General features: G+C 46.8%; 2 protein-coding genes across 2 annotated transcripts; one reads left to right on the top strand and one right to left on the bottom strand.

The window, feature by feature from the left end:
- Nucleotides 1-4876: 4876 nt before the first annotated feature.
- Z520_01539 (uncharacterized protein) lies at nt 4877-5973 on the bottom strand (the record flags this gene model as incomplete). Its single annotated transcript, XM_016772055.1, has 2 exons — nt 4877-5891; nt 5948-5973. The coding sequence occupies 2 exons, from the start codon at nt 5971-5973 to the stop codon at nt 4877-4879; spliced, it is 1041 nt and encodes a 346-aa protein (XP_016637194.1).
- Nucleotides 5974-7087: 1114 nt separating this feature from the next.
- Nucleotides 7088-11849, top strand: Z520_01538 (uncharacterized protein; the record flags this gene model as incomplete). Its single annotated transcript, XM_016772054.1, has 2 exons — nt 7088-10774; nt 10836-11849. 2 exons carry the CDS (start codon nt 7088-7090, stop codon nt 11847-11849), a joined length of 4701 nt encoding a protein of 1566 aa, XP_016637193.1.
- Nucleotides 11850-12847: the final 998 nt, after the last annotated feature.

Below are 12847 nucleotides of genomic sequence, written 5' to 3'. Positions count from 1 at the left end.
AGAAAACGGAAGTCCGATTAACTTTAAAGGTTCTAATAAGAATAGTATTAGTACGACCGATAGAAAGAATACTAGCTAGCTCTAGTATAGAAGAACTATTACCGGAATATAAAGATTTCGAAAGTCTTACGTAGAAACGATAAAACGAAGTAGCCTTATCCGAATATAAACTATAGGACTATAAAATCCCGTTCGAAGATAGAAAAGAACTAATATATTATAGAGGACTAATACTAATATCTAAGAAAGAAGAAGACTTTCTTAAAGACTATATCGAGAAATACTTAGTAAAAAGGTTTATTAGACCTTCGAAATCTAAAATCTTATATAGAGTTATCTTCGTAAATAAGAAGGACGGAGAATTAAGACCTTATATCGATTATAGAAAACTTAACGCTATTATAAAAAAGAACTATTATTTATTATCGAGAATCGACGAGCTATAAGATAGATTATTAAGGATAAAATAGTTTACGATAATTAATATTAGAGATATCTACTATCGAGTAAGGATAAAAGAAGAAGAGGAGTAGAAAACGGCGTTTAGAACTAGATAGGGATTATTTAAGTACTAAGTAATACCCTTTAGACTAATTAACGCCTCCGCTATTTTTTAGGCACTTATAAACGATACGTTAAGAGAATACTTAGACGAATTTATTATTATATATTTAGACGATATCCTTATATTCTCTAAGACTTACGAAGAATATATTCGGTATATTCGACTAGTTTTATAAGCGCTTAAAGAAAGGGATTTACTAATTAAACTAAGTAAATACGAATTTTATAAATATATAATAGTATTCCTAGACTATATCGTATCGTCATAAGAACTTACGCTAAACCCTAATAAAGTATAAGTAATTGACGATTAGCTAATACTAAAGAACGTTAAGGAAGTATAATAGTTCCTAGAGCTTATTAACTATTATAAAAGGTTTATCTAAGGATTTTCAAAAATCGCGGTACCCTTTATAAACTTAATAAGAAAAGAATAGAGCTTCGACTAGAACGAAGAGTGCGAGAAAGCCTTTAATAAGCTATAGCGATAGATAACCTCTATACCGGTCCTTATACTATTCGATCCGGAGAAGAAAGCTATACTCGAGACGGATATATTAGATAAAGTAATAGAAATCTATCTTTTATAGAAGGACGAAAACGGTCGGTTACGACCTATCGCTTACTACTTAAGACGAATAACTTAACTAGAGTTAAATTACGATATCTATAATAAAGAACTACTAGTAATTATAGAAGCGTTAAGATAGTGGAGAGTATATCTAGAAGAGACGAAGTTCTCGATATAGATTTATACGGACTATAAAAATCTTATATATTAGATAATAACGAAGGAGCTAAATCGACGATAGGTTAGATAGGTAGAAATATTAGTAAGATATAACTTCAGAATCTACTATATTAAAGGAACGGAAAATGATCGAGTAGACGCTTTAAGTAGAAGACTAGACTATATAGGAACTACTTAGCCAAACTCGGACTCGCTACTTAGAGATAACGGAAAAACGTTATAATATAGAGAGTATAATTATATACTAGTAGTTATAGATATTAATCTTATAGAAGAACAAAAGAAAGAGATACTATAATAAAGATACGATAGTTAACTTACGGAATATCCTAGAATCGTAAAAATAATCGAACTTATTACGAGAGACTTTATTTAGAAAGGTATACGACGAGACGTAGAAGAGTATATCGGGAAGTACGATATCTATAAGAAAACAAAAAAGGAAAGATATAGGCCTTATAGACTCCTAATAGTACTATAAATACCGAGTAAACTATAGAGCTCTATCGCGATCGATTTTATTACGAAGCTACCGAAATCTAAAGAGTCTCTTACGGGTAAGGAATACGATAGTATTATAGTAGTTATAGAAAGATTAACGAAGTACGTCTATATACTATCGTTTATAGAAAAAGCTATAGTAAAAGATCTCGTATATCTCTTTATAAGGATAATAATCGTACAATACGGAATACTAGATAAAATCATATCGGATAGAGATAAGTTATTTACGTTATAGTTCTAGCAATCCCTTACGGACCTACTAGGGACGGAATATAAGTTATTAATAGTATACTATCTATAGACGGATAGATAAACGGAAAGAATAAATCAAACGCTAGAATAATATTTACGATATTACGTTAATTATAAGTAAAATAATTAGGTATAGCTACTGCCTACGGTATAAATAGTATTTAATAATAATATAGTCGTTATAGGAATATCGCCGTTCTTCGCGAACTATAGGAAATACCTAAAGACGTTTACGGAACTAAAATTTAGGAAATTAATATTAGAGAAAGTAAAAATATAAATCGAAAATATTAAGAAACTATATAAAATAATGTAAAAAGAACTATAAAAAATAGTAAAAAGGATAATAATAAGAGAAAATAAGAAAAGATCTAAGAGACTAGACCTTAAAGAGAGGGAGATAGTCTATATACGACGAAAAAATATCAAAATAAAACGACTAAGCGATAAACTAGATTATATAAAAATCGGATCTTATCGTATTAAGAGAAAGTTAGGACTAGTTACGTTCGAAGTTAAACTACCGGTAAACTTAAAAATATATCCTATGTTTTATAAAGATAGACTCGAGTTATATAAGAACCCGGACGCGACACTAGGACCTATAAAGATAGACCCGGAGACTTAAGAACTAAGGTACGAAGTCGAGAGGATCGAGAAATATAAAGTATAAGACGAGGTACTATATTACTTAATTAAGTAGAAGGGATATCTAAAGGAAGAAAATACGTAGGAATCACTCGATAATATAGATAGATAAGATATACGAAAGTATCACCGGAAGTACGGATTACTAGTTAATAGAAATAACTTCTTTATTAATAAAATTATCAAATACTAACCCGAAATCAAAGAGCTTAAACTAGTCTACCTAGTAAGATAGTTAGGATACGACTCGGAAGATAATACGTAGGAAGTCGTAGAAAACCTACTACCTAAAGAAGTCTAATAATATCTCTAAAGTAAAAACCTTATGGAGATATACGTAGAATATAGAACTCCGGAAAAGTTAATCGCTAGTATAGGGTACCTATTACTAATAAAGTACTTAGCACGATAGTTAGCTTAGGAAGTGCAAACCTAGAAAAAGAAGGAAGACTTACCGAAGCTACTTATTATCGAATACTACTAATATCTTATCCGAATAGCGCGGATATATAGAAATAAAGAGATAAAAAGACGAAACTAGTAGATTATAGATTCGCTAAAGTAGAAAGAACGGATTATTTAGTATTATTAAGGATAGAGAAGAGACCCTCGAACTCGGCTATTTATTAAACCGACGGTTCTAAAGTAGGGTCTAACGCAAAGGCAAAACGCGATAAGTCGTCTAAGGCCGACGCCGTATCGATAGCGTCTAGGGCCTCTAACTCTCGTGATAATATTCTTTTTTATTCGCTAAGGAGGCGTTATATCTATTATTATAACTAGTCTTTCTTACGTTAGATTAATATTAGGGAAGTAATTAACTCCTCTATCCGCCTATCTTTCTCCTCCACTTTACGCTGTATTCGCTCGCGTTAATCCTAGAGACTATCGAAATCGGAGACCGAAAAACACCTATTATATTCGCTAATTTTCTTATTTTTATCACGATATATACTATATATCGACTACCCTTCTATTATCTAATAAGGAGAGTTCGAGGCGATATAGTTCGAATACCGGCTTATTTTAAAGAATTAGCGACCGAGAGATTAAATTCGTTCGGTAGCGGTTTTACGACGTTAGGTAGAGGAGATACGAGGAGTAGGTTTAGAAATACGGTTAGACTAAAGACGTATAGTTAGCTATATAAAAGGAAAATCGTATAAAGGAAGGAGGGTCGGGGAGCGGCCTACCTTAAGTATATCGAGGACGATAAAGAGGCTAGAGAGGGGGAAGTGTTACGAATAGGTTAAAAGGACGGCTATAGTATAAGAATAAGGGAGAAGGTTTACCGAAAGGAGTGACGATATAAGCTAGAGTACGTAATATACTCTATTGTGCTCCTAAGGCTAAGTAGAGCTATATAGAGCGGTATACTCTATTGTGCTCCTAAGGCTAAGTAGAGCTATATAGATCTATACGAATCTCCTTTATCTATATAGTCTCAGTATAAGTCCATAGCTTTCCTCATAGTTAACCTTAGTTATAGAGAATCGAGTTATTCTTGGTTCAATCGCTTTGCGTATAGCTGTATACTGTACACTTGGTTTCCGTCTCCGCTATATTGAGCCCCACTGCTATATCACTAAGTAAACCACCTCGGGTTTGCTCGTTGACACCTCACGTGTTGTAAGGCGACTCGTAACAATTTTCTAGTATAAGAAAATTAAAGATATATATCGTCGAAGCTCTTTCTCTTATTTACTATCTTTAAATCTATTATCTATCTACTCTAGTTAACTATAATAATTTTATCTCTCTTCTTTAACGTCTATTAATAAAAATAGAGCGTTACTAAACGCGGTTTACTAGATATCGCCGACGCTAATCTATATATGTTCGAGGCTATTGTGCTTCGTCCCGGCGGCGTCGTGCCTGACGAGAGCGTCCTGCTCGGCAAAATCGCTTCGTTGGTGACACCGGTTGTGCCCGTCACGCTGCTGGCGAAGGCGTTGGTTAGGTCGTGTATCGACCCGCCGCCAGAGAAGGTGGTTGAGAATCGGGAAATTCTCCAGCTTGGTCCTCCTTGATGCCTAACAAGATTCGTCGCAAGGACACAAAACAGGGTTCCCAGAAAAAATCATACTGGGGGCATTTAGGGATTTTGGGGATCCTGCGCCCGAGAATGATCCCAAACATAAGTTTTGCTACGAAATGTTATGTAATGAGGCCCCTTTCCTGGCAGTCAACTGCCTCCACACTCTCCCTCAAATGTTGCAACAAATCCCAGGTAAAGGTGCGCTGCTCACGAATAAAGCGGTCCCAGTCGGGGTGCTGCAGAAGCACCGGGATGACGCAGGCGGCAAATTGCGTCAGTAACAACCTGAGGTCGTCGCCTTCTCTGGTGTTTTCGTAGACGTACTGAACGAGTCCGAAAACTTCTGGAACCCGCTCGAAAAACAGTTTGAGCGAGGCCAAGGTGCGGCGCATCTTGTACAAGACCAGCGCCTTCAGGGATTCAACGACGTACCGGTCGGCGAAGACGTACAGTCTTGCCTGGGACAGGAGGGTCTCCGTCAGACTTTCCGAGGGGGGGCAATTCCTGTATGGGTGGAAGATTGGGCCTTTCCAGTCTGAGGCGACGCTGCAGAACCTGGCCCAGTCCATGGCCAGCTTTGAGCCTGGCTCTGGGATATTGGAGGTGACGGGAATATTGATCTGGGGGTCTGTCGCATGGAGTCCAGAATCACGATGCACTCTAGCCCCTCTCAGCCACGAAACGGGTCGATAAATCCGTTGCTTCCACGCTGGTTTGCAGTGGTTATGGTGGACCGGTGGCCGAAGGTCTTTCGCCAGCGTTATTAGCCCTTCGTCTCCTTCGCCGCTGCCGTCCTCTTTTCCGACTTGTGCACCAGTAGAGAGGTGTTCCTGATGGTCTGGAGTGAACTTGTCGTTGATCGTCTCCAATGGCATTGACGACGAGAGCTTCTGTCGGACCACAGTCGTAGGGGGAGGGACCGAGAAATCCCCTTTGTAGGCATACTCGCAAAAGCGCAAAAAGGTCTCTTGGTCGATATCATCCAGCACGGCCCGTCGTTCGATACTCTCGACCATTTTCCCGTTGATCAGGGCGGCAAAGACGGGGGAGAGTTGGACAACCAGCATTGAATGGACATTGAATGCCTTCCGCTCCGAACCCACGAGGAACTGAAATGTTGTTGAGTTCAGTGCTCTGCAGAGCCGTTAGCATTAAAACCGTAATACCGAGGCCTCCAACGTCATACTTACTCGCTGAGTGAGGTGGAACATTGCATGATCTGTCAATATGATGTGAAGCATGTAAACATAGTCGGGGGCGGTGACACTGGGACCATGTCGAGGGCATTTTATTGTTTCTATTCCCAAAGACAGCTAAAGCAATTCGTGCTCGTACTAGAGAGGACTTTCCATTTCCAAACAGCTAAAATAGCTGGATCTCCTGATCATTCTGTCGAGGATGCCCACCTGGTCCAATATGGCTACGAGGCTTTGTCTTTGGGAACATTGGCAATAGGGAACTTTCCTCTATCGACGGGTTAATGTAGTTATGAAGAGCCGGATGCACGTTACGCCGTAGTGATTCCGGCTACCGAGGCATTGTTCATAAAATTAGGCAAAATGGGGACACCTAAATTGTGCAATGCTTGATAGTAAGGCTGGTCCAATTAAGGGGTGTAGAAGGAGGGGATGGACCAGGAGACCCAAAGGCGCAACTGAGTCAGGCTGCGGAGCCTCAACGAATAATTTCACTCGCGTCTGACTCGCGTCAAACTCTAATTTCTCCGAAGTTCAACTGATGTCCACCTTTCACGAGCTATTCTCTCCCCAGTACCATTGCCACGAGCAAACACCAACATGGCCGCGTCCCTGAAATTGCCAATCGCTACTTGTGCACCTGGTGACTCCGTACCCGGTGCACATCTCAAGCTTCTTCCGAATGCTCAGCGGGCTGCGTACGACTAGCATCACTCTCCTGACTCCAGTACGCACAAATGCTCCGCCCTGATCCACCAACAGGTGCGAGCAGCTCAGATGGAGGGCTTATCGATGTCCCCATCAAGGCTGTGTATTGGAAGCCCGACACTCAAGGTATGGCTCAAATTATTGATATAAGGTTGCGTTCACTTGTAGATACAGGCCCTCTAACACCGCGCTCCTCAACTGTTGCTATCACTCTTTGGTTCTCTTTTGTTCCCCCCTTTCCCAGTCTAATTCATAGACCGCTCCACGGAGCCTGCGATACAGTCGCCTTTTCTGAACAGTCGTCCACGTGTTCACCTTTGCATTGCCGTCTTGAAAATACATCCCCCTATAATCCCCTTCAGAGCAACGTTAGCCCAAATTCCAACCACACCCTGGCTTGCTCCTCATCGAAACAAGAATATCAACATGTCTTTAGTGGGAAACTTCGTCTCCAACTACGACAACAGTGCCGGAAAGCAGGGGCCTGGGCTTCCCGGACATATGCGGCGAGAATCGCAGGTTGACCAGCCCGACGTTCCTCCAGGGACGAGGTCTCAAGGTCCCCATCATTCCGCAGTTATCGAAGATATATCAAACACACGTGACGGCACCGGTCTGGAACGTCGCTCGAGCTTCATGAAAGATGACGAGAAAATGTCGGGTGATCGATCGAGAAGTCCAGAGAGCGACGAGGATGACATCCGTGTCAGATACCTGGCTCGACAGTTCTCGCGGACGTCCACCAGGACCGAGGACGCCAATCCCTTCGTCGCAGCGCCGGGCTCTTCCTTGGACCCCAGCTCCGACAATTTCCAGACCCGGGACTGGATCAAGGCTCTGTTCAATTTACAGTCCAAGGACGACCGCTTTCTGGCTAGGACTGCCGGGGTTGCATTCCGCAACCTGAGCGCCCACGGGTTCGGGTCTGCCACCGACTACCAAAAGACCGTCGGCAATGCGCCTTTTCAAGTCGTTGGTCTGGTACGCCGGCTGATGGGTGTGGGACAGCAACGCAGGATCGACATACTCCGCGACTTTGACGGACTCGTGAACCATGGAGAAATGTTGGTCGTTCTGGGCCCACCGGGCTCCGGCTGCTCGACTTTTCTCAAGACACTGGCCGGTGAGACGCACGGTTTCAACGTCGACAAGGATTCGTACATCAATTACCAAGGGATCGCCTTTGACCAGATGCACAAGCACTTCCGCGGCGAGGCCATCTACACCGCGGAACAGGACATCCACTTCCCTCAACTCTCGGTCGCAGACACGCTCTACTTTGCCGCTCGTGCGAGAGCACCGCGGTATCGGCCGGGAAACATCTCCGCACACGACTACGCCTGCCACATGCGAGATGTCATCATGGCGACCTTTGGCATCCGACATACATTCAACACCCGAGTTGGTAACGATTTTATTCGAGGGGTGAGTGGAGGAGAAAGAAAGCGCGTCAGTATCGCCGAAGCGACCCTCAACATGTCGCCCTTGCAATGCTGGGACAATAGTACCCGTGGCCTAGACAGCGCCAACGCCATCGAATTCTGCAAAACGCTACGTCTGTCAACCGAGATCCTCAACGCCACAGCCGCGGTGGCCATCTACCAGGCACCCCAGGCGGCATACGACATCTTCGACAAGGTCACTGTCCTTTACGAGGGGCGGCAGATCTATTTCGGAAGGACCGAGGACGCTAAGGACTACTTTGTCCGTCTGGGCTTCCACTGTCCCGACCGTCAAACAACTGCCGACTTCCTCACGTCCATGACCAGCTCTGATGAGCGTATCATCCGCGAAGGTTTTGAGGATAGGGCACCACGCACTCCCGATGAATTTGCCACGGCCTGGAGGAATAGTCCCGAGCGTGCCCAACTCCTTCGAGACATCGAGGACTTCGACACAAGACATCCTCTCGGCGGCGAGGATCTGGATCGGTTCAAGGAATCGAGAAGACTGCAGCAAGCCAAGCGGCAACGTGTGGTGTCACCTTACACTCTCTCGTACGGCCAACAGGTCCGGCTCTGTCTCTGGCGCGGGTTTCGCAGGTTGCTCGCCGACCCGAGTCTGACGCTGACGTCCATCATCGGCAACAACATCTTTGCCCTAATCATCGGGTCCATCTTTTACAACCTCGACGGTACCACCAATTCCTTCTACTCGCGGGGTGCCTTGCTCTTCTTCGCCATTCTGCTGAACGCGTTCAGTTCCGCCTTGGAAATCCTCACCTTATATGCGCAACGCCCCATCGTCGAGAAACACCAACGCTACGCGCTGTACCACCCTTCGAGCGAGGCGTTTGCCTCCATGTTGACGGATATGCCGTATAAGATCACCAACGCCATTATCTTCAACGTCACACTGTATTTCTTGACCAATTTGCGCAGAGAACCGGGGCCGTTCTTCTTCTTTCTCCTCATTTCCTTTACCTTGACACTGGTGATGAGTATGCTCTTTCGAACCATCGCCTCTGTCTCGCGAACGCTAAGTCAGGCTTTGGCTCCTGCAGCTATTCTCATCCTGGCCATCGTCATCTACACTGGTTTCGCCATTCCGGTCAACTACATGCTCGGCTGGGCTCGGTGGATCAACTACCTTGACCCTGTAGCTTATGGATTCGAGGCCCTCATGATCAACGAGTTCTCCGGCCGAGATTTCGACTGCGCCGTCTACGTGCCGTCCGGTCCGGGGTACGGCGGCGGTTCGAACCGAGTCTGCTCCACGGTGGGGTCTCGCCCCGGTCGAACGTTTGTCAACGGGGATGACTTTATCAACAGCAGTTACAAGTACTACGCCTCTCACAAATGGAGGAATTTTGGCATCCTGATCGCATTTATGATCGGTCTCTTCGTCACCTACCTGGTGTCGGCGGAATTCGTCCAGGCTAAGAAATCAAAGGGCGAGGTTCTGGTATTCCGTCGCGGCCAGACACCAGCTCCACTAAAGATGAAGCCGCCTCAAGACATAGAGACCGGCGACGTCACGTCAACTAGTGCCGTCGCGGCAGCCAAGACCCAACATCCCGAGGACGTGTCGACCGTCATTCAGAGACAAACCGCCATCTTCCAATGGCGCGACGTTTGCTACGACATTCAGGTGAAGGGTGAAGGAAGGCGGCTCTTGGACCACGTCGACGGGTGGGTCAAGCCGGGCACCATGACTGCCTTGATGGGCGTGTCCGGGGCTGGGAAGACGACGCTCCTGGATGTCCTGGCCACCCGAGTGACCATGGGGGTCATCTCCGGCGAGATGTTGGTCGACGGTCGACAACGAGACGAGTCATTCCAGCGCAAGACCGGCTACGTCCAACAACAAGATCTTCATCTGGAGACGTCGACGGTCCGAGAAGCCCTGAGCTTTAGCGCCCTCCTCCGTCAGCCCGCACACATCCCGCGACGCGAGAAACTAGCCTACGTTGACGAGGTGATCAAGCTGCTCGAGATGTCCGAGTACGCCGACGCCGTCGTCGGGGTGCCCGGCGAAGGCCTCAACGTGGAACAACGCAAACGCCTGACCATCGGCGTCGAATTGGCAGCCAAACCGGAGCTGCTACTTTTCCTCGACGAACCCACCTCGGGCCTCGACTCGCAGACGTCTTGGTCCATCCTGGACCTCCTAGAGAAGCTGAAGCAGAACGGGCAGGCCATTCTCTGCACCATCCACCAGCCGTCAGCGATGCTCTTTCAACGTTTCGATCGCCTCCTCTTCCTAGCCAAGGGCGGACGTACCGTCTACTTCGGCCCCGTGGGCCAGTCTTCGAGAACTCTAATCGATTACTTTGAGCGTAACGGCGCCCATCACTGCGCCGCCGATGCGAATCCCGCCGAGTGGATGCTCGAGGTCATCGGAGCCGCGCCAGGCTCGCACACCGAGATCGATTGGGTCGACACGTGGCGCCTGTCGCCGGAATACAGGGCAGTGCATGCCGAGCTTTCTCAGATGAAGGCGGAGCGCTGTCAACTCGCCCGGGCGACCTCAAACAGAGCCGACCGTGCCAGCTATCGAGAATTCGCGGCGCCCTTCTACCAGCAGCTGTATGAGGTTTTGAAGCGTGTCTTTGAGCAATATTGGCGCACCCCTTCGTACATCTACAGCAAGCTGTCTCTCTGTATCGCGTCTGTAAGAAATGGCTCCTTCTTCTTCCCCCCTGACCGTCGACGCTTACCGAGTACTTCATTAGGGTCTTTTTATTGGCTTCTCCTTCTTCAATGCCAAAATCACGCAGCAGGGTCTTCAGAACCAGATGTTCGGCATCTTCATGCTGACGACGATCTTTGGCCAGCTCGTCCAGCAGATCATGCCCTTGTTCGTGACTCAACGCTCACTCTACGAGGTCCGCGAACGACCGAGCAAGACATATTCATGGCAAGCATTCATGATGAGCAATATCATCGTCGAGCTGCCTTGGTCGACACTTTGCGCCATACTCATCTTCTTCACCTGGTACTATCCCATCGGCCTGTATAGGAACGCGGAACCGACGGATGCGGTGCATGAGCGCGGGGCGTTGATGTTCCTCCTGATCTTGACCTTCTTATTGTTCACGTCCACGTTTGCGCACATGGTCATTGCGGCCATCGCGACGGCCGAGACCGGTGGCAACATTGCAAACCTGTGCTTCTCGCTCACCTTGGTGTTTTGCGGCGTCCTCGTTGGGCCCAAGGCGCTGCCCGGGTTCTGGATTTTCATGTACCGCCTCTCGCCCTTCACCTACTTGATCGACGGCATGCTCAGCACGGCTGTCGCACATGCCAGTGTCACATGCGCCACCAACGAGTATCTCCATTTCACGGCACCGTCGGGCCAGACGTGCGCAGAGTACATGCAATCTTATATCAACTCAGTCGGCGGATATCTCCAGGACCCTTCGGCCACGGGCAATTGCAGTTACTGCCAGATATCGACCACGGACGCATTCTTGGCTAGCGTGTCGTCGCATCCGCAGTACATGTGGCGCAACTTCGGGCTGATGTGGCCATATATTGCCTTCAACGTCGTCGGCGCCGTTTTCTTGTACTGGCTCGCGCGCGTACCGAAGCGCATGTCCAAGGGGAAGAGAGAACTAGCCAGCCCAAAGGAGAGCAAAGAGGGTAGTGTGCTCGATGGACCCGTCGAAACTACCAGTGGAGAGAAGAGAGAAGACGATGGGGCGGAGAAGAGCACAGATGCAAGTCTTACTCCAATGATGACCTAAATCCAGGCCGTTGAATAGCGGACATGAACCCAGTGGCAAATATCAACCACCAGGAGCAGGAGAGTTTAACGTTATAAGAATCGGAAGATGTGGCTTCAGTCCCAACAGCTGTTCTGGACAGGGTGGATTTGTTAACGCGTCTGCTTTGGGGGAGGTGTTCTGAAGGAACAAACCTTTGAGCCAGTGAGATCTGTACCTGGTGAAGGGAGTCTGTCGTTTGGTATTAGATGCATAGCGCAGGCAAAATTGACATGTCAGCGACACGTGCTTTGAGTACACGCCTTGGGAAAATCAGGCCTCGCTGGATACGGGACTTGTGTAATATACCTAGGTAGGTAATATAGATCGGAACTGAAAGGGTAGATTCAAGTATCATGAAGCCGAAGAAACCCATGGCTCTGGACCACCAGCACCCAACCAGTGACTAGGAAAATTTTCCAGGCTGTGGTTAATAGAAATTGCATGCCGAAGGTCTTTCCTGGGAGTCGACTTGAAAGTTGGCCACCGTGATCAGCGCCTGACAGTCACCACATCAGCCCATGCTCTTCTAAGACAGATGTATCCTTTGGGTTGGCCTCCACACGAGGCGTACGGGTGGAGAATCGCAGGGAGATGGAGGATTTCCCAAGGTTGGAAACGGAGTGACCTTTTCGGAAGGTTGATATATACAGACTGATACAGCAGCACCGGATGCCCTTTGCGACTATTTGGCCCCGACACCGGATCTGGTGGCTTTTGGCCATGTCAGACCGCCTCGAAAGTGGAGACGCATCGACGAGGAGATGGATATGCATCGAGTCCCCCATGTTCAGGAGCGAAGGAAGAAGTGTGTGGAGGCAAATGCAGGTGGTTTGAATGTGCAGATTGCGGGGCGGGGAGACTAGAGTCTCTCCGTCACGTGTCGTGGTGCTTCTGCCAGCCTCGCCGCAGTCGGAGCCAAGCCAAAAATCCAAAGTTCGCGGAAGGAGAAGCTCAGCAGCTGTTGGTGGCTCGGTGCT

Source organism: Fonsecaea multimorphosa (genome assembly GCF_000836435.1).
Source record: "Fonsecaea multimorphosa CBS 102226 unplaced genomic scaffold supercont1.2, whole genome shotgun sequence".
In the NCBI taxonomy this organism is placed as follows: Eukaryota; Fungi; Ascomycota; class Eurotiomycetes; order Chaetothyriales; family Herpotrichiellaceae; genus Fonsecaea; species Fonsecaea multimorphosa.
Note: the sequence above shows the minus strand (reverse complement) of the source record. Positions and strands in the feature narration are given on the sequence as shown.